General features: G+C 32.5%; 1 protein-coding gene across 1 annotated transcript; it reads left to right on the plus strand.

Annotated features, from left to right (window-relative positions):
* Positions 1-10,398: 10,398 nt before the first annotated feature.
* Positions 10,399-13,112, plus strand: LOC109793996 (Tetratricopeptide repeat (TPR)-like superfamily protein). The gene has a single exon (XM_020353472.3). It carries the CDS (start codon positions 10,589-10,591, stop codon positions 13,061-13,063), a length of 2,475 nt encoding a protein of 824 aa, XP_020209061.1. The 5' UTR covers positions 10,399-10,588; the 3' UTR covers positions 13,064-13,112.
* The last annotated feature ends 9,856 nt before the right edge of the window (positions 13,113-22,968 follow it).

The following is a 22,968-nucleotide window of genomic DNA, read 5'->3' on the forward strand; positions in this document are numbered from 1 at the left end:
TTCACGTTTTTCTGTTTTTCTTCTTCGGAGTTGCGTTGTTTCTTCTTCGCGTGTTGATGGAAATGGCTTAACCATACATCCATCTGTTTTTCTATGAGGTAGTGACCACTCCTTAACCGATGTTTGTGTTTTCTGAGATGTATTTTTCGTAATAATGTTTGTGTTGCATTTCGTGTTTGTGAAGCTGCAGAAGGAAGTGACCACTGCCTGGGTCTATCAAGCAGAACGGGCCGTTCTGCTTGGAGAACGGCCCATTCTCCATGGAGAACAGACCGTTCTCCAAGCAGAACGGGACGTTCTCCAAGCAGAACGGGACGTTCTCCAAGGAGAACGGGCCGTTCTGCTTGCACTCGTTTTTTTTTTTTTTTTTTTAATTTTCATGACTTTTTTACGTCGGACCTTGGCATGTCCGACGTAAATTTACGTCGGTTTTTGGCCCCCGGCGTAAATTTTACGTCTCCCGTATTGACGTCTGATACTTTTCCGACGTAAAAGGCTTCAAATACCCGACGTAAAAGGGGTCTTTTGTACTAGTGGATCCATTCCCGATTTCGATAGTATTTTTTTTTTCCAACATGACCTTATAGCAACGATGATTCCACACCGATGAAATCATCTACATGTCTTTAGATGAAATACACAATAGTTAGTGTAATCCAATACCATTTGTATAGGTTCATAAAATTATTTAAAAAATATTTTAATATATCAAATATAATTATTATAAGAATTGCATACCTCCAAATTTATATATTATTCTACAAACTCAAATTCCTTCTCTTAAAAGTGTCAATTTCACCTTAAGTCTTAAAGTCAATTCACTTGACTCTATAATAATGGTCTTAAGCCTTTTTAGCCTACCAAATTGTGAAAGAAAATATGCACAAAAGTTTTGATGATGCCAAAGTGATTTTAAAGTATTGAAGAAAATTCAAGGTTGAGCTAAAACAAGTTGATCAAGGAACAAGATATCAAGAGTTAAATAGATAAGTCCTGTCAACTTAACTAAAAATGTAAAAGAATACTTTAGAATTGCAAGTATGTTTGGCCTTAAGAATAAGTTTTCAAAAATCTCAATTTAATCACTTTAAATTTAAACAAGTTTTGAATCTTTTGAAAGTAAGTAAAAATATTTTTCAAAAGACTTAATAAAAGCTTTAAAGAATAGTTCAAATCATTTCTTGAAAGAGATTTGTGAAAGAAATTATTGTTATGAAGTTTTCTACATAAAAGTTTTTGAAACAATGTAACAGTATGTTCTCGTAATCGATTACCAGCCCTTATAATCGATTACCAGGAAAGGAAACTTTAAAATTTGAATATTAAGATACAACGTTTCAATTATTTTGAAATTTATAACCGTTGTAATTGATTACCAATCCCTTGTAATCGATTACCCGTGTATCTTTTCACAAGAACACAAGAGTTACACCTTTTCATGAGATACAACCATGGGATTCTTATCTGTAAATATGTATAATTTTTCTTTAAAGGGTTAAGAACTCACATGTGAAAAACTAGTACAAAAACTTCTTGGCCATAATTACTTGAAAATTATTTAAGAGTTCTATAAGGTGAACCATATTGTAATATCTACTCTTCAAGAGAGTTATTTTGAAAAACTCATTCTATCATTCAATTTGTAAAGGAGAAAGTGTTTTTCTCCTGGGTGGTTTTGAATCTTAACACAAGGAAGGGAAGTTCCAAGGTGTTGGAGGATTCAAGTCTTGTAAGGTCTACAAGAATAGTGAAATCTCAAGTTGAAGACTTGAGGACTGGACGTAGGCAAAATTGGTCGAACTAGTATAAAACGAGTTTGCAATTCCTTCTCCTTACTCTTTTATTTATTCCTTTGATTGTGTTTAAGTAGTATGCATCTTCATTCTTTACATATAAATTTATCTAAGGAATTGAATTTATGAGAAAGTAATTCGAAAAACTTTTAAAAGAGGAAAACTTGGAAAACTTAATTCACTCCCCCCCCCCCCCCCCCCTCTTAAGTTATATGAGGCTACTTGTCTAACACAAAAGGGGCTAAAAAAGAGCCCTAACCAATAGAGCTCACTTAATAAAGTGATTGGGCCCAAAGATTAAGGGGCACTCCACACATTATAACTATTTCAAATATTATTTTTTCTTAATTATTTCAAGAAAAAAAAATCAAGTTAGTCTCAACTAGAGTATTTTTAACTTGGTCTTAACCAATGTGTCTTACCTTAGTATTGGCCAAAGTATCTTAAATTATACCTCATCAAAGGTATCTTCCACTTAACCTCAGGCAAGGCATCTTTAGCTTGGTCTCAACTAAGACATCTTTGGCTCCACCTAGACCAATGCATCTTCAACTTAACCTGAACCAAGGCCTTTTTAGCTTGATCTCAGCCATGACAACATCAACTTAGCCTTGGTAAAGATATATTCAGCCTAACTTCAACCATGACATCTTTGACTCAACTTCGGCCAATGCATCAATTAATGGCTCAAATTTAACCAATGCATGTTTATCTTAGGGCATCTTTACCTCGGCCTTATTCAATTGATCTTTGGCTCAAACTCATATAAGTCATCTTTGGCTCAACCTCGACCATGACATCTTTGACTTAACCTAGATTAAAACATCTTCAACTCAATTGCATCCATTGCACCTTCAACTCTACCTCAGTCATGATATCTTTGACTCAATCTTACCAAAATACCTTTAACTTAGCTTTGACCAACACATCTTTGGCTTGCCCTCAACTAGATCATGTTAGGCTTAGCCTCATTTGGTTCAATTTTGGCTCAGCCTCGACCATGACATTTTTGGCTCAACAACAACTAGCACATCTTTACATCAACTTTGGCCAACACAATTTTGGCTTGCCTTTAGATAAGAAATTTTTAGATTGCCCCCTATAAATGTACCTTCAACTTGACCTCAACTATCACATCTTCAACTTAACCTCATCCAATTCATCTTCATTTCATCCTCATCTAGAACATCTTCAACTTGATCTCAACCTAGGCATCTTCTACATGGTCTTAGTCATAACATCTTTGGTTGGGTCTTGGCTAGAATAATTTAACTCACCTTTAGCTAGAGTATCTTTAACATGGCTTCATCTAGACTATCTTTATTGTGACCTCAATTATAGTATTTTCAGCTTGGACTCGGTTGGGATATAATTTAAACTCATCCTCGATCAGGGCATATTTGACTCAACCTCAATTATGTCATCTTCAATTTAGCCTTAGCTAGAGTACCTTCAACTTGAATTTGGTAGGAGCATCTTTAATATTTGGCATTAGTTCGAGTATCTTTAACTCAATTTTAGGCAAATTATTTTCAACTTGGTCAAAATATTCTCAACTCAACTTCAACTAAAGTATCTTGAACCCGACCTTGGCTAAACTATTTTTAATTGGGCCTCGAGTAAAATATCTTCAACTAAGCTTCATCTAGAGTATTTTCAATTTCATTTTGACTCAAGTATCTTCAACTCAACATTGCATAATATATTCAACTTGTTTGTGTTGGCCTTCCTAGCTTTTTATCTAGGGTTTCTCAATCCTACATGTTTTTTGGCCCAACCCAACATAGGTTAGGGCTAAGTAAGTTGAGTTGGGCCATTTTGACTACTCAACCCTCACTCGATGTTATGTATTTTGAGTGGATATTATTTCAATAGGTTAATATCCTTATTTAATCAATTCAAAAAATATTTTTGAAACTACTTTACTACTTACAAAAAGATAAATATTTTATTTTATTTAGACTTGGTTTTTTGTATCATTTGACTTGACTTGATATTATCCTTTTAATTAGGCTTCAAATTATTTTATAAAATTTATACTTCGATGGTTTTAGGATATATAACTGACTCTCTCCTATATTGGATTTTTCCTTTCTCATTTTTCCTCTTTTATTCTTTAAGTTTTCATCAAATAGAAAAAATCCCTCGCTAATTTGTCACTAATTAGCAAAGGAGTGGAGAGGGATAGACTTGTCTCATTATTCCATTACTATTTTTTGACGGATTGGCGAGAAATTGTTTCCCTTATGACTCCCTTGCTAAACAGTCACAAAGTTGCAACCAAATTTTTCTCCTTGCTATAGTTAATAGTTATTTAGTGAAGGGACGCCAAGCTTGCAAAATTCTTGCAAAGCCCTCGCAAAATTGTTGACTTCACCTAAAAATGAATCTTTCATTTAGTGAAGGAGGTGTTTTGTCGCAACTCCCTCGCAAGTGAGCAATGAAATAAATCCTTTGCAAAGTCCTCACTAATCCCTTGTGAAATAGCGAGGAGATTTGTGCTTGCTAATCTCTCACAAAATAGCAAAGGAGAATGGCTCTTTCTTGTCCCTTGCAAATTACATATTCAGTCCTTCACATCTCCTTCACAAATCCCTTGCAAATTTAGGGAGCAAATCCCTCACAAATTGTTTATTTATTTAAGATTGAATAATTATCTTCAACTTTTATGAAGGTGAAATTATACTTTTGATCATTTTATTTATTTTTAAGATTAAATGTGCTCTCATATATATATATATATATATATATATATATATATATATATATATATATATATATTTTGAAGGGATTTAGCGAGAGAATTGCGAGGGATAGTTGTCTGTTAGAAATTAACGACTTGAATTTAGCAAGGAATTTGCGAGGGGTCATTTTCCCTCTAATTCACGTTTTTCTTGAACTGTATTTGGCACGGGAAATTTGGGTTAATATTTAACCAATTTATATAATTTTTTACTCAATTTTTTTTATATTTATTTAGGGTTAGAAGAATAATAACTTAAGAAAACCTAAATAAATTTTAATAAAAATGTATTTTTTGTGAAGGAAGCACAGTCGTGCATGACCAATGGAAATCATAACCTATTATGAGGACTACGTATGACCATGATGACATTATGGAAGGTCATGTTGACTTGGAAACTGTCTCAAAGTATTTAACTTTTCTAACAAACCTTCTACTTTTGCTTATTGTAAACTTGTGAAATTTGTTGATGAAATTATCTTTGAAAACTCCTCTAATATGATAACGAAGGACCCATGGAGAAAGTCCCCACTATCTAGGACTCTGAAGTGATGATGAGTGGTTGAACAAGTATTAAGGAGGATCACACTAAGAGAGTGCATGATATGTGTGATCAATTGTATAAATTCTAAATTAGTGAGAAAATTTTGATTTGTCCGTATATTGACATCTAATTCCATAAATATAATACTTAGAGGGTGTTTGGTACACAAAAAAATTTACTTTCTTAAAAACTTGATGTTGGAAATGTTAGTTTTATGCATTCGATTTGTTACTTAAAAAATAACATTTATAGAAAATATTATTTTTCGAGAATGATTTTTGCATAGGTTTCTTACAAAAATGTTCTCATGCAGGGAGGTGAAAAACTAACTTTCTTGAAATATAAATAAAATTTTAATACAATAAAAATGTCATATTATCTTTATTTACTTAGTTAGTGCATGGAAAATTCTTAATTTTTAGGTACCATTTAAAAATATTTTCATAAACATTTATTACCAATCAAATAAATTTCTATGATTTATAAGAATTATGATTCTTACAATTTATAATTCTTAGGAGTGATGATTTTCATACATAAAAAAATTTATCGTTTATCAAAAATTCTCTTAGGATGATAAAAACCTTCATTGTATCTCAAGTGTTTCCTTATTTATATAGTCATGTATAGGCAAATAACTATCTAACTAACTCATCCAAAATAAACTAGCTAGCTAACTGATAATTTGCTTAAATAATTTTTTCCACAAGTACTTGTAGAATAAAAAGATAAAAAGAAAAAATAAAACTTATACATAAATTAAAATTAATTTATATATATTAAAAAAACTTTTGAAGAAGTTAATATAAAGAATTAAACTTAACTTATATATTACTTAATTTTAACTTAAAAAAAATCATCTATGTTTTTCTCATAAGTATTAGAAAAAATTATTCAGAAAAACTTGAGTTACAATTAATTAGATATAAAATAACAAGGATGTTGAAGCACTGTCCATTAGATTTTACCTAACCCTATACAAGTGTTGTGATGTTGGGCTTTCAACCCACTGGAAAAAAGGGAGAGATGACAGTTCTCTATGGGCTCCGCCAGTACCTAGCCCAAAAGAACAAACACAGATGAAAAAAGAAAAGGCTCATGATATATACACCTCCTTTTTCTATAAGTACATCTCCTTTTTAAAAAAAATTTTCTAAAATATTCTTAATTTTTTATTTTTTATTTTTTTAATTTTACATCCACAACATTTAATTTAGTGCTTTTTATTTTCACACATCTTTCTTCTTTTTTTCAATTTTTATATGCATTCCCTTACCTTTCTTTTATCCACTTATTTTGGTAGCATATGAAAATTAAAAAAAAAAAATGTGTGAAAAAGAAGAAGAAAGTAGCAAATTGAAAGTTGAAAGTGTAAAATTAGAAAATTTTAAAAAAAAACTACAATATTTTATAATTTTTATAAAAAAAAATAAAGGAGGTATACTTATTAAAAAAAAAAGAGGTGTATATATCATGAGCCAAAAGAAAATGGGTTACTCTTTACAAGGTTTGGATCCTGCTATTTTTGGGCCAAGGGAAAGAAAGAAAATGGTTTATAACACCAAACTCAATTAGTTTCTTACTAACCCAAACCTATCCAAGTGTTATATTTTTTTTTCTCTTAAAAATGTATTTAGAAACATATCTTTAGTAAATATTTATTTACATTTTATCATGTGATTTGCAATAACTTAAAAATGCTACTCAACAACCTCCTATTAAATTGTGGTTATCATTACAACTTTAGTAAGAGAAATATTTAATAATTACAGTTGTGCAATTTTTTTTTATCGGCTACAGTTGTGCATGTAATTACATCATTCATTTATTCATTATTTTATTACAACAACAATTACTTTGACTTTGAAGATAATTGTATTGTATATGTGAGTCACGTCTTATCTGTGTTGGATTTTTATGTTTTTTTTTCAAATCTATCTACTTCAATAATTACCATAAAATTATTTCTAATAAATGAAAAAACCAAGTTTAGTTCGAATTAATCACCTTTGACAAGAAAAAAAAAAAGTTACTCTAGTCATGAGAAAAAACTTGGATTCTATTCAAATAGTTTAAAATTTTATTATATATATTAAATTAGAATCACTATATCGTATGAAAGTGTTTTAGGTATTAACCAATATTTTTAATTATACAATGAGAAAGGTTTTTGTTTTATAAATTTTTCGCAACCTCTTACGATTTAAAAAATATTATTTTATCAATTTAATACTATTGTTTAAATAAATTGTTAATAATAATTTTATGTATATCTTTATTCATTAAATTACCCTATATATATTAAATTAGAATAGATATATTGAATCAGGATATTTTTAGACATATTTTTTAACGAATGTTTTACTTTGTAGATCTCGTTCTTTAACATTTTTAACTATTTTTTAATGGGAATGTTTTTTTCCCCTCAACTTCTAGCCCTTTTCAGTTTATCTTTTTCATTTTAAGTTTTACATTAAATTTTAGTATTTATGAAAATGTTATTAATAATTTTATATTATAATATAATTTATTTATTATAAACTTAAACTAAAAGAATTAACTTATCATAAATTATAGATATATAAAATAAATATTTTTCCTGTACATTAGACTTACTAAAATATAAGTTAGAATAATTTTCTTAAATAAGAATATTTTAATGAATATTTTTAAATGAGAATGTGAGACCCACTCCTTTCCCCTCCCCGCAGAGCCTCTCTTTTCTCCCTCACTTGCATTCTCTCATTTCTTCTAATTGTTCTTCTATCCCTTGCTCTCTCAAGGTATTGTGTAGTGGTGAAGTGATAGCTAGCTGAAGTCTCTCATTTTCTCCGTCCGTTTCTCCCCCTTCGTTGAGCCATTCTTCTTCCCGGAGCTCAGAATCTTTGTCCCGAGGTAAGGGAAGCTAGATTCTGTTGTTCTTTGGTAGTAAATGAGTACTAGAAACTCATTAGGTGCTTGTTGATGGTTGATTCTTGGTTGAGAAGTGAAGAAAATTCATTTTCGGGTTTTTCGGGGTTTTGGGAGAAATTTGGGTTTTCTTTGATTTGTGGGTGCATGTGTAAAAAGATGGTGTTTTTGAACTCTTTGATGAAAATGTGATGTTTTGGGCCGATTGCATGTGGATTTTCCTGGTTATTTTGCAGGTTTTGAAGAGATTTTCGAAAGTTTGAGGGTTGCTGCTGGGTATCACGCCGGGCGCAGTTCTTCGCACCGGGTGCATGACCATCAGAGACTCCATTTGGGCAAGCACGCCGGGCGTAATGGTGAATGCCCCGGGCGAGCTTGAGGATATGAGTCTCTAGATGGCCCACGCCGGGCGTGGTGGGACAGCGTTGGGCGCGATATTAGTGGATGACTCAAGTTTTGGGGTTCTGGTGTGGCGCCGAGCGTGACCTTGTCTCGCCAGGCATAGAGACTCCTTGGGAGTCTTTACTAGAGGTGGCGCTGGGCGCAATTATTGCGCCGAGCGTGAGACCCTAGGGAGGTCTCTACTTTCTTGTGCTGAGCGCGGGATTAGCACGCCGGGCTTATGAGGCCTTGTGAGGTCTCTGCCTTCCCTCATGCCGGGCGCAATAGGAATTGCGTCGAGCGCGCTGATTCCCTGGTACTCTCTGGTTGTGCCACGCCGGGCGCGTATGTGTTGTTTCCTTATATGTTGTCTATGCTGAGTATGAGCTGTAATTGATGAATATGCCATGCTGTTAGATGTTATTGCTGATTAAAGTTGTAGTTGATGTATATTGTTGTGATGTAAGTTGTTTAGATGTGCTGTAAGATGATAATGCTATGTTGTAAGATGTTTAGCCGTGCTGTAAGTTGATATTGCTGTAAGCTGTGCTGTGCTGTATGCTGATATAAACTGTTGTAGGCCGTAAGACTGAGCTGTTGTAGGCTGTAAGGCTGAGCTGTTGTAGGCCGTAAGGCTGAGCTGTTGTAGGAGATCTCCGAGCTGATATGTGTGACGACGCATTTTGTGTTTAGTGCTGTTTATGCTGTATAGTTGATGAACTGTATGCTGATGATGTGCTGATAGCTGTAATTGTTTATTCATATATTTATATATATGTTGTTTTCTTTTCACTAGCTTACCCTTTATTATTTTCATGTGGTTTGGATTGCGATGATCATACTATGTATGAGAGCAGAACAGGGATAGGCTGGTCTTGAAGCAGGTCTGCAGCTGGCAGATGGAAGTTTGTTGTTTTGTTATTTTTGGCCACTAGTTGGCTATTTTGGATGTAATTTGTTTACTCTGATGTTTAACTCAGATTGGACCTTGTATATATATATATATATATATATATATATATATATATATATATATATATTTGTTCTCTCTGTGTGGTGTTTTTTGTTGTGCAATGTGTAATGATCAGCCGGGTCGTTACAGAGAACGGTTTTAGTTTTTTTTTTTTATATATAAACAATAGTATTTTTAAGAATTTTTTTAAAAATTTCTATCTATTATCTCTTTCAATTTATCATTAATTCTTATTTTAACTTTTAAATTAAATTTCAATATTTAAAATTATCAATGGTTAAAATTAATTTTATCACGATATAAGTTATTTATTATAATATTAAAATATATCTTATATAACCAAAAATTTTATTTATTATAAATTTTAATTTATATGATTTTTATTTGTGAAAAGTGTCTATTTATTATAATTTTTATATAAAATATATTTACAAGTTAAAATACTAGTAATATTAAATTTTAATTGTTTTTTATTCCTATTTTTTTGTTACTATTTGAATTGTATCGGTAATTTTGCTTTATATTTTTTTTATTTTTTAAGGAACAATGATTTACTTTTTAATAAATAAAAAAAATTACTAAGTATAGTAATAATAAAATATAGAATTATTAAATAAATACGTTTGGTGATTAATTTTTCATTTAAAATAATAATAATTATTAAATAAAAAACAAATGCATAATCTTCTAAAAATACGTAATACATGTTAAATAAATTATTCAGAATATTAAATCTCAAAATATTAATATTTCAAATGTTATTTAGATAACTCTACTTTAAACTTGTCCTAATATTCTGGTCTAAAAATAACACTTAGCCTAAATCACAAGTAAAAGATAATAATTTTTGTATGAATAAAACATTACACGACCTTTAAAAAAAAATAAGAAGAATTTTTTTATATTTTTATTTGATTGGATTTTAAACATAAGAATCGAAAGAAAGAACAAATTCAACAAAAAGAAAAAAAAAGAAAAAAAGAATTTTCTCAGTTTCTAATAGTTAGTTTTTTTTTTGGGGTTAATAGTGTTCATCAAGAGCCAAGAGTCAGATAATGAGATTAACACATTTTCAACAGGAGTCACTACTTTCACTGCGGGTCATCCTCTCTCTATCTTTTCTTTCTCCGCACATTCCATTTTGCACACTCAAATTCAATCCATTTGCTTTCATTCTCATCCTTATGTCCAAATCCTGAATCCTTAAAACACTTTTTCAGTTTCCATTTCACTTGCTGGTGGCAATGGAGGGTACCCTTTTCCCCAATAGGCCACTTTTACCAGCAGCTCCTGCACAAAGACCAACACAAACTTTGAAATTCAAGCCCATTTCTTTTCCTCCACAATCCCCTTCACCATCACCACCTCCTTCTTTTCAATTGGATTCCCTTCTCCAACATCTTCAGCATCTCTCTTCAGTTCCCATCACCGCTCAGCCACCTTCTCAGAGTGACACCACCCATTTTAGTTCCCTTCATTCAAAGCACCCCACTTCAGCTTCTGCCCCCATATTTGATCAGAACCAATTTGATGATTCAAAGTTTGGATTTTTATCAGACAGAGGTAAGTTGCTGCTCAGTTCAATTGTTGGGTCACCTTTGCATGAATTGAATGGTTTTTTCAACTCTGCTGAGTTTGAGTTGCTTGAGGTTGATTTTCCCAGCCTGTTGAAAGCCTTGGACCTTTCTGGGAACTGGGAAAGGGCGCTTTTGCTGTTTGAATGGGGTTGGTTGCATTTTGGGAGTCGTCAAAATTTGAGGTTGGACAATCAGGTTGTTGAATTGATGGTTAGGATATTGGGGAGAGAGTCACAGCATTCAATTGCATCTAAGTTGTTTGATTTAATTCCTGTGGAGGAATACTCGCTTGATGTCCGTGCTTACACCACCATTCTTCATGCGTATGCTCGAACGGGGAAGTATAAACGGGCTATTGACATGTTTGAGAAGATGAAGGAGATTGGTCTTGATCCAACTTTGGTCACTTACAATGTTATGCTTGATGTTTATGGCAAGATGGGTCGTTCTTGGAACCGAATCTTGGAGTTGTTGGATGAGATGAGGGGTAAAGGGCTTGAGTTTGATGAGTTTACTTGCAGCACTGTGATCTCTGCTTGTGGGAGAGAGGGTATGCTAGATGAAGCAAGGAAGTTTTTGGCTGATTTGAAATTGAATGGTTATAAACCAGGAACTGTTACGTATAACTCTTTGCTGCAGGTTTTTGGAAAAGCTGGAATTTACACTGAGGCCTTGAACATCTTGAAAGAAATGGAGGATAATAATTGCCCTCCTGATTCTGTTACATACAATGAGCTTGCAGCAACGTATGTAAGAGCTGGGTTTCTTGATGAAGGGATGGATGTCATAGACACAATGACAAGCAAAGGAGTAATGCCAAATGCTATTACTTATACCACTGTAATTGATGCCTATGGTAAGGCAGCAAGGGAGGATGAGGCGTTAAAGTTGTTCAGCAAGATGAAGGACTCAGGTTGTGCTCCCAATGTATACACATACAACTCTGTTCTTGCCATGCTAGGCAAGAAGTCAAGATTCGAAGACATTATTGAGGTTCTCTGTGAGATGAAATCGAATGGATGTGCTCCTAATCGCGCCACATGGAACACCATGCTTGCTGTATGTGGCGAGGAGGGTAAGCACAATTATGTTAAGAAGGTCTTGAGGGAAATGAAAAACTGTGGATTTGAGCCTGACAAAGACACATTCAATACATTGATTAGTGCATACGCTCGGTGTGGATCTGAAGTTGATTCTGCAAAAATGTATGGGGAAATGGTTAAAGCAGGCTTTACTCCATGTGTAACAACTTACAATGCTCTTCTAAATGCCCTTGCTCGGCGAGGCGATTGGAAAGCGGCTGAATCTGTCGTTCAGGACATGCGGATGAAGGGCTTTAAGCCTAATGAAACTTCATACTCACTGTTGCTCCATTGTTATTCCAAGGCTGGGAATGTCAAGGGGATTGAGAAGATTGAGAAAGAAATTTATGATGGTCATGTCTTTCCTAGTTGGATACTTTTGAAAACCCTTGTCCTATCAAACCACAAGTGCAGAGACCTTAGGGGAATGGAGAGGGCATTTGATGAACTGCAAAAGTATGGATACAAACCTGATTTGGTTGTAATTAACTCCATGCTTTCAATGTTTGCCCGGAACAAGATGTTTTCAAAGGCCCGCGAAATGCTGCATTTTGTTCACGAAACTGGATTGCAGCCAAATCTTTTCACTTATAACAGCTTGATGGATTTGTATGTCCGAGAGGGTGAGTGTTGGAAAGCAGAAGAAGTGCTCAAGGGAATTCAAAACACTGGTCCAAAGCCAGATGTTGTTTCTTATAATACTGTTATCAAGGGATTTTGTAGAAAAGGGCTCATGCAGGAGGCTATTAGAGTTCTCTCAGAGATGACCACTAAGGGGATTCAACCAAGTATAGTTACATACAATACTTTCTTGTCAGGCTATGTAGGAATGGAGTTGTTTGATGAAGCAAATGAAGTCATTAGATTTATGATTGAGCACAATTGCAGGCCTAATGAACTAACTTACAAGATTGTAGTTGATGGTTATTGTAAAGCAGGGAAATATGAAGAAGCTATGGACTTTGTGTCTAAAATTAAGGAGATTAATACCTCTTTTGATGATCAATCTGTGAAAAGACTAGGTTCTTGTATTAGGGAGAGAGTGGAGTCTGCTTTGTGAACTATCCTTTTGGTTTTCCATTTATATATACATATATTTCTTTTAATAATACCTCTGCTAAATATAATTCCATCAGTTGTTGCAATTCTTTAGCTAGTCTTGTGGAAACTATATTTAGGGTCTGTTTGAATAAATATTTTCAGAAACACTTATAGAAAAAAGAATGAGAAGAAAAAACGGAAAAGTTTCTGAAAATAAAATAAATCTTTTGCAAATTAGTTTTTCATAAGTTAATTTTAACTTATGAAAAAGTTTATTTCGATTATTCTTTCTAGAAGTCTTTCTGGAAAAGTTTACTTAAACATACATTTATACTATTAGTTCTATGAGCATAATAGCTGCATCAATCCATAAAAAGTTTGAAATATATTGAATCCTCTTAGTGGTGAATAAGTCCTCTAGCTTGACTAAATCAAGAAAGCCATAAATTTTGGTGCAAGAAAGTTTTCTCAATCTGTTATATGCCTGCTGTTCTGGATTTTTTTCCCAACAGAATCTCTAAGATTATGAAGCCATGTTTGATTTCTTTTTCATTTTTTGGTTTTAAAAACTGTTTTCTAAAATAATTTTGCATTACTCAGCAATCAATTTTTCATCTAAAATTTATTAAGATTTAAATTTGTTTTCAAAATAAGTTTTCTGAAAACAAAAAAACCAAAAACAATTGAGAGATATTTTCTCATCATTTGTTTTCACCTTGTTCAACTTTTTTCTTGATACTATACTTTGTTTTGTGTCTTGTATCACTCTTTGCTAGTTTTGAATAGTTTTTTTGTTGCATTTTGACAACTAAAAACACTTTGAAAATGGAAATCAAATACAATTGTCCGTCACCTTAGTGTTTGCCTACCGTTATATTTTTTTATATGTTAAATTGCAATTATACTTTTTTTTACTGATATTAAATATTAAAGTAAATAACTTTTTGTGAAATTGGGGATTAAAATGATTGACTTTTATGGTTTCAAGGATTATGTGGGTGAAGAAAATAAAATTAAAGTGGAAGTCCGAAACCTTGGCACAAAAGTCAGAATTTTAATCTAAATTTGATAGTTTGAACTACAACGCGATGGTATGGATTAGAAGTAGGTGCCTGAGGAAGTCCATATGAGTTCATTGCAGGTTCTATTACTATACTATGTTTTGTAAAACCCAAAATCTGTGTACTATGCAGATCATGGAGCCAAGATAACATTTGAGTTGGGAAACGAAATTGTAGCTTAGGCCTTGAACTTGAATTTGTAAAATATGCAAATTTGGATCAAACTTTGAACTCCTTCAGTTGCATAACAGCACAAAAAGGTAAAATTCCCTGCACAAGATGTGTAAATAGGAGAAAAAAATTGTAAAATACAAGTGCAGACAGAAAAGATATTCGAAAGAAATAGATGGGAATGAATATTGTTTGATTGAAAAAAAAAACAGAAGAGAAATAAATCGTGTGAGGACCCTATTTTTTTTCATTTTCCATTTTCACCCTTACACTCTTTTTCTTCAGCCTCACTCACCCTTCCCCACACAACTCATTTTCTCTCCAAATACTCACTTCTCCTTTTCTCTCTTTTGGCTGGTGGCAATTCTTGGCAGCTGAAGGTGCTTAGGGAGTGTGAACTGATTCCTCCAGCTGATTTCTTCTCCGTTCACTTCCAAGCTTCTCTTCTCCTTCATTCTTTTCCACCCGAAGCTTGGAATCTTTGGCCAAGGTAAGGGAAGCTAGTACTTTTGTTTCTTTTTTCGCTGTTTGTGGTTGTGGACGAGTTCTAGAAACTCATTAGATGCTGATTGATGGATAATTCGTGGTTGAATTGAAGGAAAGCTTGTTTTCTTTGGGGTTTTCGGGGTTGTTGAGAAATTTTGGGGAAAATCTTTGAATTGTTGTTGCATGTTGAAAAAGGTGGTATTTTTGGACTCTTGGATGGAATTATAGTAAATCGAACCGATTGCATGTGGGGTTCTCTTATTACTCTACAGATTTTTGAAGAGTTTTTCGAAAATGGTTGGCTGCTGCTGAGCTTCGCGCTGAGCGCGGTTCTTCGCGCCTGGGTGCGTGGCCACCAGGAGACCCCATTTGGCTAAGCTCGCTGAGCGAAATGATGAGTGCGCTGAGCGCGCTTGAGAATGTGGGTCTCTAGCTGACCCGCGCTGGGCGTGACTTGGACCGTGTTGGGCGCGATACCAGTTGTGGCAGGTTTTGGTTCTTCTTTTGGGCGCTAAGCGCGCCCCTTGTCGCGCTGGGCGTGAGACTCCTTAGGAGTCTTTGCCTTGTGGGCGCTGAGCGCAATTTGAATTGCGCTGGGCGCGAGACCAAGGGAGGTCTCTGCCTTCACCGCGCTGGGCGCGGGTTTTGGTGCGCCGGGCGCATGGGACTCCTTGAGTCTCTGCCCGGCCAGCGCTGGGCGCAACGACTATTGCGCTAAGCGCGAGATAGTTTTGGGTTCTCTGGTTGAGTCCCGCTGGGCGCGGGCACACCTGCGCTGGGCGCGCTGGCCCCCTGGTGCTCTCTGGTTGCGCTGCGCTGGGCGCAGCCACGTGTGCACCGGGCGCGGAGATGGGATGGTTATGTATGAAGTTTTGTGCTGAGTTGAATTGAAATAGAAGGTTATGAAATGATGTCTAGAAGATAAAGTTATTATTGATATTAAATTATATCTGATGAATGTGTTGAGAAGTGGGGTTATGTTGTGGCTGATTTGTTGAACTGTGAGTTGACATGTTGAGATGTATAAGTTATGTTGTGCTGAAATATTGATGTGAGTTGTTGTAGGCCGCAAGGCTGAGTTGACGTAGGCCGAAAGGCTGAGTTGTTGTAGGAGATCTCTGAGTTGATATGCGTGACGACGCATTGTATGTTTATTGATGATCATGTTGAAAAACCGATGGGATGTATATTGATGAAGTGTTGATAGTTGTAGTTGTTTATATTACTTAAATCTTTCTACATGTTGTTTCTTTTTATGCTAGCTTACCCTTTTGTTGTTTCCATGTGGTTGGACTGCAATGATCATACTATGTATGGGAGCAGAGCAGGGATAGGTGGTGGCTAGTGGTGAGTCTGCAGCTGGTAGGCGGAGCTGACTCCTATGGATGTTTTGTTTTGTTTTGTTACGGCTACTTGATATAGTGGCTTTGGATGTATTTTGTATTCTACACTCTAACTCTAGTCGGATGTAGGACATTGTATATATTTATATTCTAGACACTATATTTATATACTCGTTCTATCCTGTCTCGAGTTTCCGGTGTACTGTGATGGTGAGTGTAGTGACCTGCCGGGTCGTTACAAATCGAGAGATTTTCTTCTGATAAACAAATTGGTTGGATTAAATTGAGAGTGAGCCCACTTAGATTCATTGTAATTTATTTTCATTTATTAAGAATAGAGAAAATAAACCTGAAAAAAGGGTTTTTTTTTTTTTAAAGTGATTTTTTTTTTTGAAATGTTTCCAATTAAAAAGGCTCAAATTTAAAATTAGAAAATGTTATTTTTAGTGGTTTAGAAATATTATTTTTGAAATGTTATTTTTACTGATTAAGTGATACATGTCCAAAAAAACAAACCTCAACTCCCAAACCTGTCTGGGACAAAGTTGGTGTCATCTTACAAATACTCTTTCTATTTTTTTTTCATTGTCATTTAAGATTATGCACAAGAATTAACAAAATAATTGATATTTTAATTTTTCAAAGTATTTATTACTTATTTTCCTATTATATCTTTTAAGTGGTTAAAGAAGAAATAAGTATATTAAAAAATGAATAAACACATTATTCAGTAAACATACATTAATTATCAAGAATAAAATATAAAAAAAATTAATAAATTATTGATTTTAAAAAAAAAAATAAAAAAATAACAAAATACCGATAAAATGACTATAAAAAAAAAGAGAGAAAGTATCACCCAACCAAAGCGCAACTGTTCCGAGCAATTAATCCTGAATCAGGCCATGATATCTTTTATATATATATATATATATATATATATATATATATATATATATATATAAATATATATATATTTCTAGGACATTATTATAACAAAAGTCTTATTAGTTTATTTTAAATATTACAGAGCATGCAAATTGAGACATTATAAAGAGGAACATTTATTCCTACTTTATAGTTTAGTTTGTTTATTTATTTTGTCCTTTTGGCTTTAAAATCTCCCATGTGAGGTAATATCCTACTAAGGTGTTACTCTACGCCCGTAATTACGTTAAGATACTTTGACCATTCTTTCATAGTTCAAACATTTTCAGGATTAATATTCTTACATGATCCATTAGAGAATAATTATGGGAAAATAATATTTTTAATCATGACCAATAATTGGTAATAAAATGTAAAGGGGTGAAGTTGACAATGAAGAATAAAGTTAGGATTCCTATACACCAAATTTGTGAAAGTGTAATTGTAGGCTTTCTCGTTATCAAATCTCTAATTTTTACAATTTGATTTGTTTATTATAGCCAATCAAATTTTACTTTTTATTATCAAGCACCGAACTCTCAACTATTTGTCCAAAACTTGTAAGAATTTTACAAATTTTGAAATCACAAATTATCTTCTTGAGTACGATATTTAAACTCATTCCCTTATTTCATATGTGATAGAAATACATTTGTCTTTAAATTTATTTTAAATTCATCAAGTTCTTTTTCTGTTTTACTATTTTTTTTCTCACAGAAAAATTTCAATTAATCAACTAGATTTTTCATTTATTATCAAATTTAAAATATTCTCATAACATCGTTATTAGACAATATATATTTTTATTTTGATAAGTGAAAAAAATGAAAGAAAAGACCTTATAAAAATGTATAATAATTAGAAATGATGTTATTAGTGATTAATAGTATACTTAAATATTTTAAATGCTTCATTCCTAGACATGAAAATTTTTCATATTAAGGCTATACTTGAAATTTTTTAATACTCTCCAATCTTTTAAATTAAAAATATTGTGCAAGATTGAGATAGACAAATGACACATAAACAAGAAAGAACACACATGAAATGAATGAAGATTAATTCTATTGATTTTAGAGTATGAGAATTACACTAAACGATGATTGAATAATAGTGCACACTCACACTTGCGCTTGCTAGCTTAGTCTCGTCTACCCTTACAATGTGTCACATATATATAGGTTCCTAACCACCTAACCAGGGACGGAGCCAGGATTTCAATACTGGGGGGCCGAGAATTGGAATGATCAAATGAGGCGCTACATTTTTTTAAAAAAAAAAAATTTCCAAAGTAATACCACATAGCAGGCCGTACCAGAAGTCCAAAAGTTGAATAAAAAAATAAATTTGGGTTATTCATTTAATTATACATATGAGTTTATATTAAAAATAGGGGGTGCCATATAGTAATATATATGTATATAAAAAAAAATTAAAATTGTTGGGGGGGCCGTGGCACCCGTAGGTCCCCCCTTGGCTCCGTCCTTGCACCTAACTAAATGAACAAAACGTAACTAACTAGCCAAGCAAGGAACACATATCACAATTAACAATCTCCACCTTGATACGAGTCCTTACAATATAATGTTATGTCCAACAATCTACATTAAGTAAATACAATGCTTGAACTTGCTCCTAAGAATAGACTTCATGAACATATTTTCCAAGTTCTCCTTTGTGTCAATCTCCTGCACTTCAATCTACTTCTTAATCTGAATAAAGTGGTACTGAACGTCAATGTATTTGGTTCGATCATGATGTACTTGGTCCTTGGCCAAACAGATTGCACTCATATTATCACAAAATATGATAGCTTTCTCTTGTAGAAGCACAAGATTATTGATAAGACCCTTCGACCAAATGCCTTCCTATTATACTCTAGCCAAAGCCATATACTTAGCTTTGATTGTCGACAAAGCAACTATATATTGAAGAGTTGCTTTCCAACTAACCAATGAATTGTATAGCACTATGAGTTTTATAATTGTTTAGTTATTTTATTAATTAAATGATTATGCGATTTATTATTTTAATGCTTTAACACTCTGAGGATTTAGGATTTCCTATGATTTTAGTTGTTTAGTAGTTGTTTTGATTTAAGGTCAAAGTTGACCAAGTTTAAGGGAAGGTATATAGGGTTTTCTTAAACCCTAAACCCTAAACCCTAAACCTTAACACTAAGAGAACTTACAAATTCTCATAAGAAAGGAGGAGAGACACTAATAGAATCATAGTTACATCTTTGCCTTCTATTTTTATGTCAATATCACGGAGTTCCAACAAAATAGAATTTAATTAATCAAGATGATCTTTCAAAGGTGTACTTTCACTTATATAAAGACCAGAGATTCCTCTTCAACAACAACTTGTTGCATATGGACTTCATCATGAAAAGCTTCTCCAACTTCAATAATAACCCTAAAGTACTCCATTTTTTGTGACTTCATACAAAACATCATCACCCAATGAAAGAAGGATCAAAAACTGTGTTTTTTCTTCCTTCTATTCAAGATAGATTTTTCTAGGAGAGATCTCATCTCAGAGAGAGGTGCCTAATTGCTTTTTCCTTCAATAAAGCTTTCATCTTAATGCGCCAAAGGTTGAAACTATTCTTCCTTGTAAACTTCTCAATCTTGATTGTGTAGGCCATCTTCTTGAATGTTTTCTTGAAAATCCACCACAAGTAGAAAAATGAAATGGTTGATCTAACTTCAAAGATCCTCTAATAGATGTGTGTTACATATTAAATGCGCTTAAAGGCAAGCGTACCTTACTATGGTAGTAACTATGGACATAATCTAGATATCGAACATAAAGGACTAAGTTCAAGCAATTACTAATATAATCATGGTTTTTAGCAGTTTCAAGGGACAAAAATTTAATTTAAGGGAAGATAAAAAATAACAATTAAAGTAGAAAATATAGAATTTCATAAAGTCTTTTTCACAAAAGATTTAACAAAGTCTAATTCGAAAAGCATTGATCTATTCAGCCTTTTCAAATCCTCTCAGTAGATTTCTTTTAGAGACACCTCTGATTCTCTTATCTAATTTCGATCAGCCGTTTCAAAATCGTTCAGCATATTTCTTCAATAAAAACCTTTGATTCTCATTTTCATTCCTCCTAGTTGTTTCAAAATCACTAAGCGGATTTGTGACATAGACAACCTCTATTGCTTAGGATTTTGGGGTTTTTAAGCTTTTTTAATTCATCTCATGCTCACCTACAAGCTCTAAACTCAAATTTAAACCATCAAAATGATTCTAAAAAAACATATATAACATGGAGACCAGTTCAAATGCAACATGCATGCCTTTAACAATGAGAGATCAACAACTTTGGGTTTTTGGTTCACCTTCCCCAAAAACCCCAACTTCATAACTTCAACAATCATCTCAAAAACAACAAATCAAGCCACCAATGGAAAAAATCAACAACACATTCAACTTGCAACAACAAAGAATCAAAAAGAAAAAGCTCCATTTACCTTGAATTGCTTAAGAAAAAGAAAAGAAAGAAGTAACGACGAAGAATAGGGCTCCCTAGGAGTTTGTCGTACGACACCCTTGACTACAAATTCTCAGCCTCTAAGCTTTGAATCTTCAATCCAACACCAATTCTCAACTAAGGGAAGAATTTAGAGTTCTCTTAATGAATTAGAAGAAGGACGAAAATTCTTTGGCTCTAAAGCCTATCTCTGTAACTTTCCTTATGATATGAACTTATGTTAAGTCAAAAGACGATCTTGGATCCCTTAAGCTTTAGAGTTTTAATGTTAACAAATGAAACATTTTTATAAGAGAAAATGTATTCAAAAATATCTGTGAAAATGCTTATTAGACGAAGTGTACGATGCAAATTGTCTATAAAATGATGTAAATCAAACGAAACATATAGTCTATCACATTCACATTAAATGCTTATTATTTATTGATACTAATGACAAAGTTTGTGCTAAATGTTTCATTCCCTAATAGATCGAACTAGAAAGTCATTTTGGAACTCACAAATTTGTTTAAAAAAAATCATACTTTTCGTCAGAACCAAGATCCCTAAAATTATGAAGAAAAGTAGATAAAGTCATTGTTACAACTCCTCTACACGTACATTGCTTCTATAGGTTCCATTTAGCATGAAAAGTTTATAAGTAACCTTCTTGATCAGATAAGAGGTACCATTTGGTGAAATGCATTAAATGAGTCAAATAGTTACCTGCCATCAAAAGGAGAGATAATGAAGATAGATGAAGCGAACTTCTGAGCTAGACTCAGAGTGTTGCAATAGTCATCTTCCCCAAGCTACTATATAAGAAGATTTAAAGCTCGAGAAAAGATAGATGCACAATATACATAAAAAGACTTGTATAGAAAGAAACACTCTCTATAAATTATACTCATTCTTTCTTGTAAAAAACATATTGATCAATACTAGTTGTATAACATCTAAGTGAGACAAAGACAACATTCGTGTAACTTTCATAACCATTGTTATAAGATTGGGTTTGAAGAGGCTTATTTATAAAAGAATATTTATTTTGAGCCTGGAGAGGCTTGACTGTAAAAGAATACTTGGGTATTAAGCCTGAAGAGGCTTATTGTTAAAAGAATACTTGGGTAGTTGCTTGAAGAGACAAGTCAAATAATACTTAGAGCTGAGCTAAAAGTGATTTGTTGAAAGAATACTTGTATCTTTGTTTAAAGATAATGGAATTCAATCCAGTTGGATTGAGAACTGGACGTAGTATCGGTGGTTGAGACAAACCAGTATATACCAGTGTTCAATCTAACTGTTCTTTGCACTTGATTTGATTAACATTTGTACTTCACTATAAAAAATGTGGTGTGAGTTTTTTTATGCACACTATTCAACCCCTCTCCCATTCTAGTGTTTATTTTTTCTCCAACCCTTATGAAATTCATGTCTTAAGAAAATTCTTATATATCCTTCCTTAAATTGAGCCAACTTAACTCTAATTGAGATTATCTTAAAGATAATTTAACTCTTAAGGATCTTTACCCTTAAACTCTAAACAACATCAATTACAATAAAATAACAATTAATCACATATAATATATAATTAATTAAAATACCTTAAAACATTCATTATTACAATTTTCATTGAAAAATGTATATACACGTTCTCCTATATCACTTTATTATAGTTTTTAATAAAAGTTTTCTACATATTAATTTTTAACCAATAACCTAAAATCTCTTGGTTAACAAATCCTTCTTAAAATTAGGACATAAAATAATACTCTATAAATTTTATTAAATAATCTGAAAAAGAAAAAAGTGGGAATTCATAATTATATTACGTGAGTGCATATACTAACCTGTACAATGAAAATTGTCACCAGAAATAAACTTTTACAAGTTGAGGAAAAAAAAGTGCTTTTTTTCTTATATGCTCCAATATTGGCAACAAATAGTTGTTCTGGGAGTCTTTCGAGACAAATATAAATTTTCTTTAAGTACAATTTAGTTAGAACTTTTCATTGCCTTAGATTGCTATATCATCTCCTTTCCTTAAACTTGTTATAATAAAAAATAAATTTTATACTAAAATTTATATTTAGTACTCCCGACAAGTTTGATTCTTTGTAACGAAAAAAAAAAAAGAAAAAGCTTTGTTAAAAAAAATTATATCCATTTTAGTGATCATGTTATCTCAAAAATAAATTAATTTTAGTTGTTGATTGTAAAACACCTTTAATATGCATGAAATATGTTTTTTTTACAGGTAAAAAAATTATTACTCACCAAATTATTGAAAATTTATATTTTTATTAAAATATGATTTTAATCTCTATAAAATTAGTTATTTTTTATTTTAGTCATTATAATTTTTTTTATTCAACTAAAATTAGAATTATTGTTCTTAATTTCTGTTTTTATGTGATATTTTTAACTTTTTTATTTATTAAAATATTATG

Source organism: Cajanus cajan, chromosome 1, assembly GCF_000230855.2.
Source record: "Cajanus cajan strain Asha chromosome 1, NIPB_CcT2T_4, whole genome shotgun sequence".
NCBI lineage: Eukaryota > Viridiplantae > Streptophyta > Magnoliopsida > Fabales > Fabaceae > Cajanus > Cajanus cajan.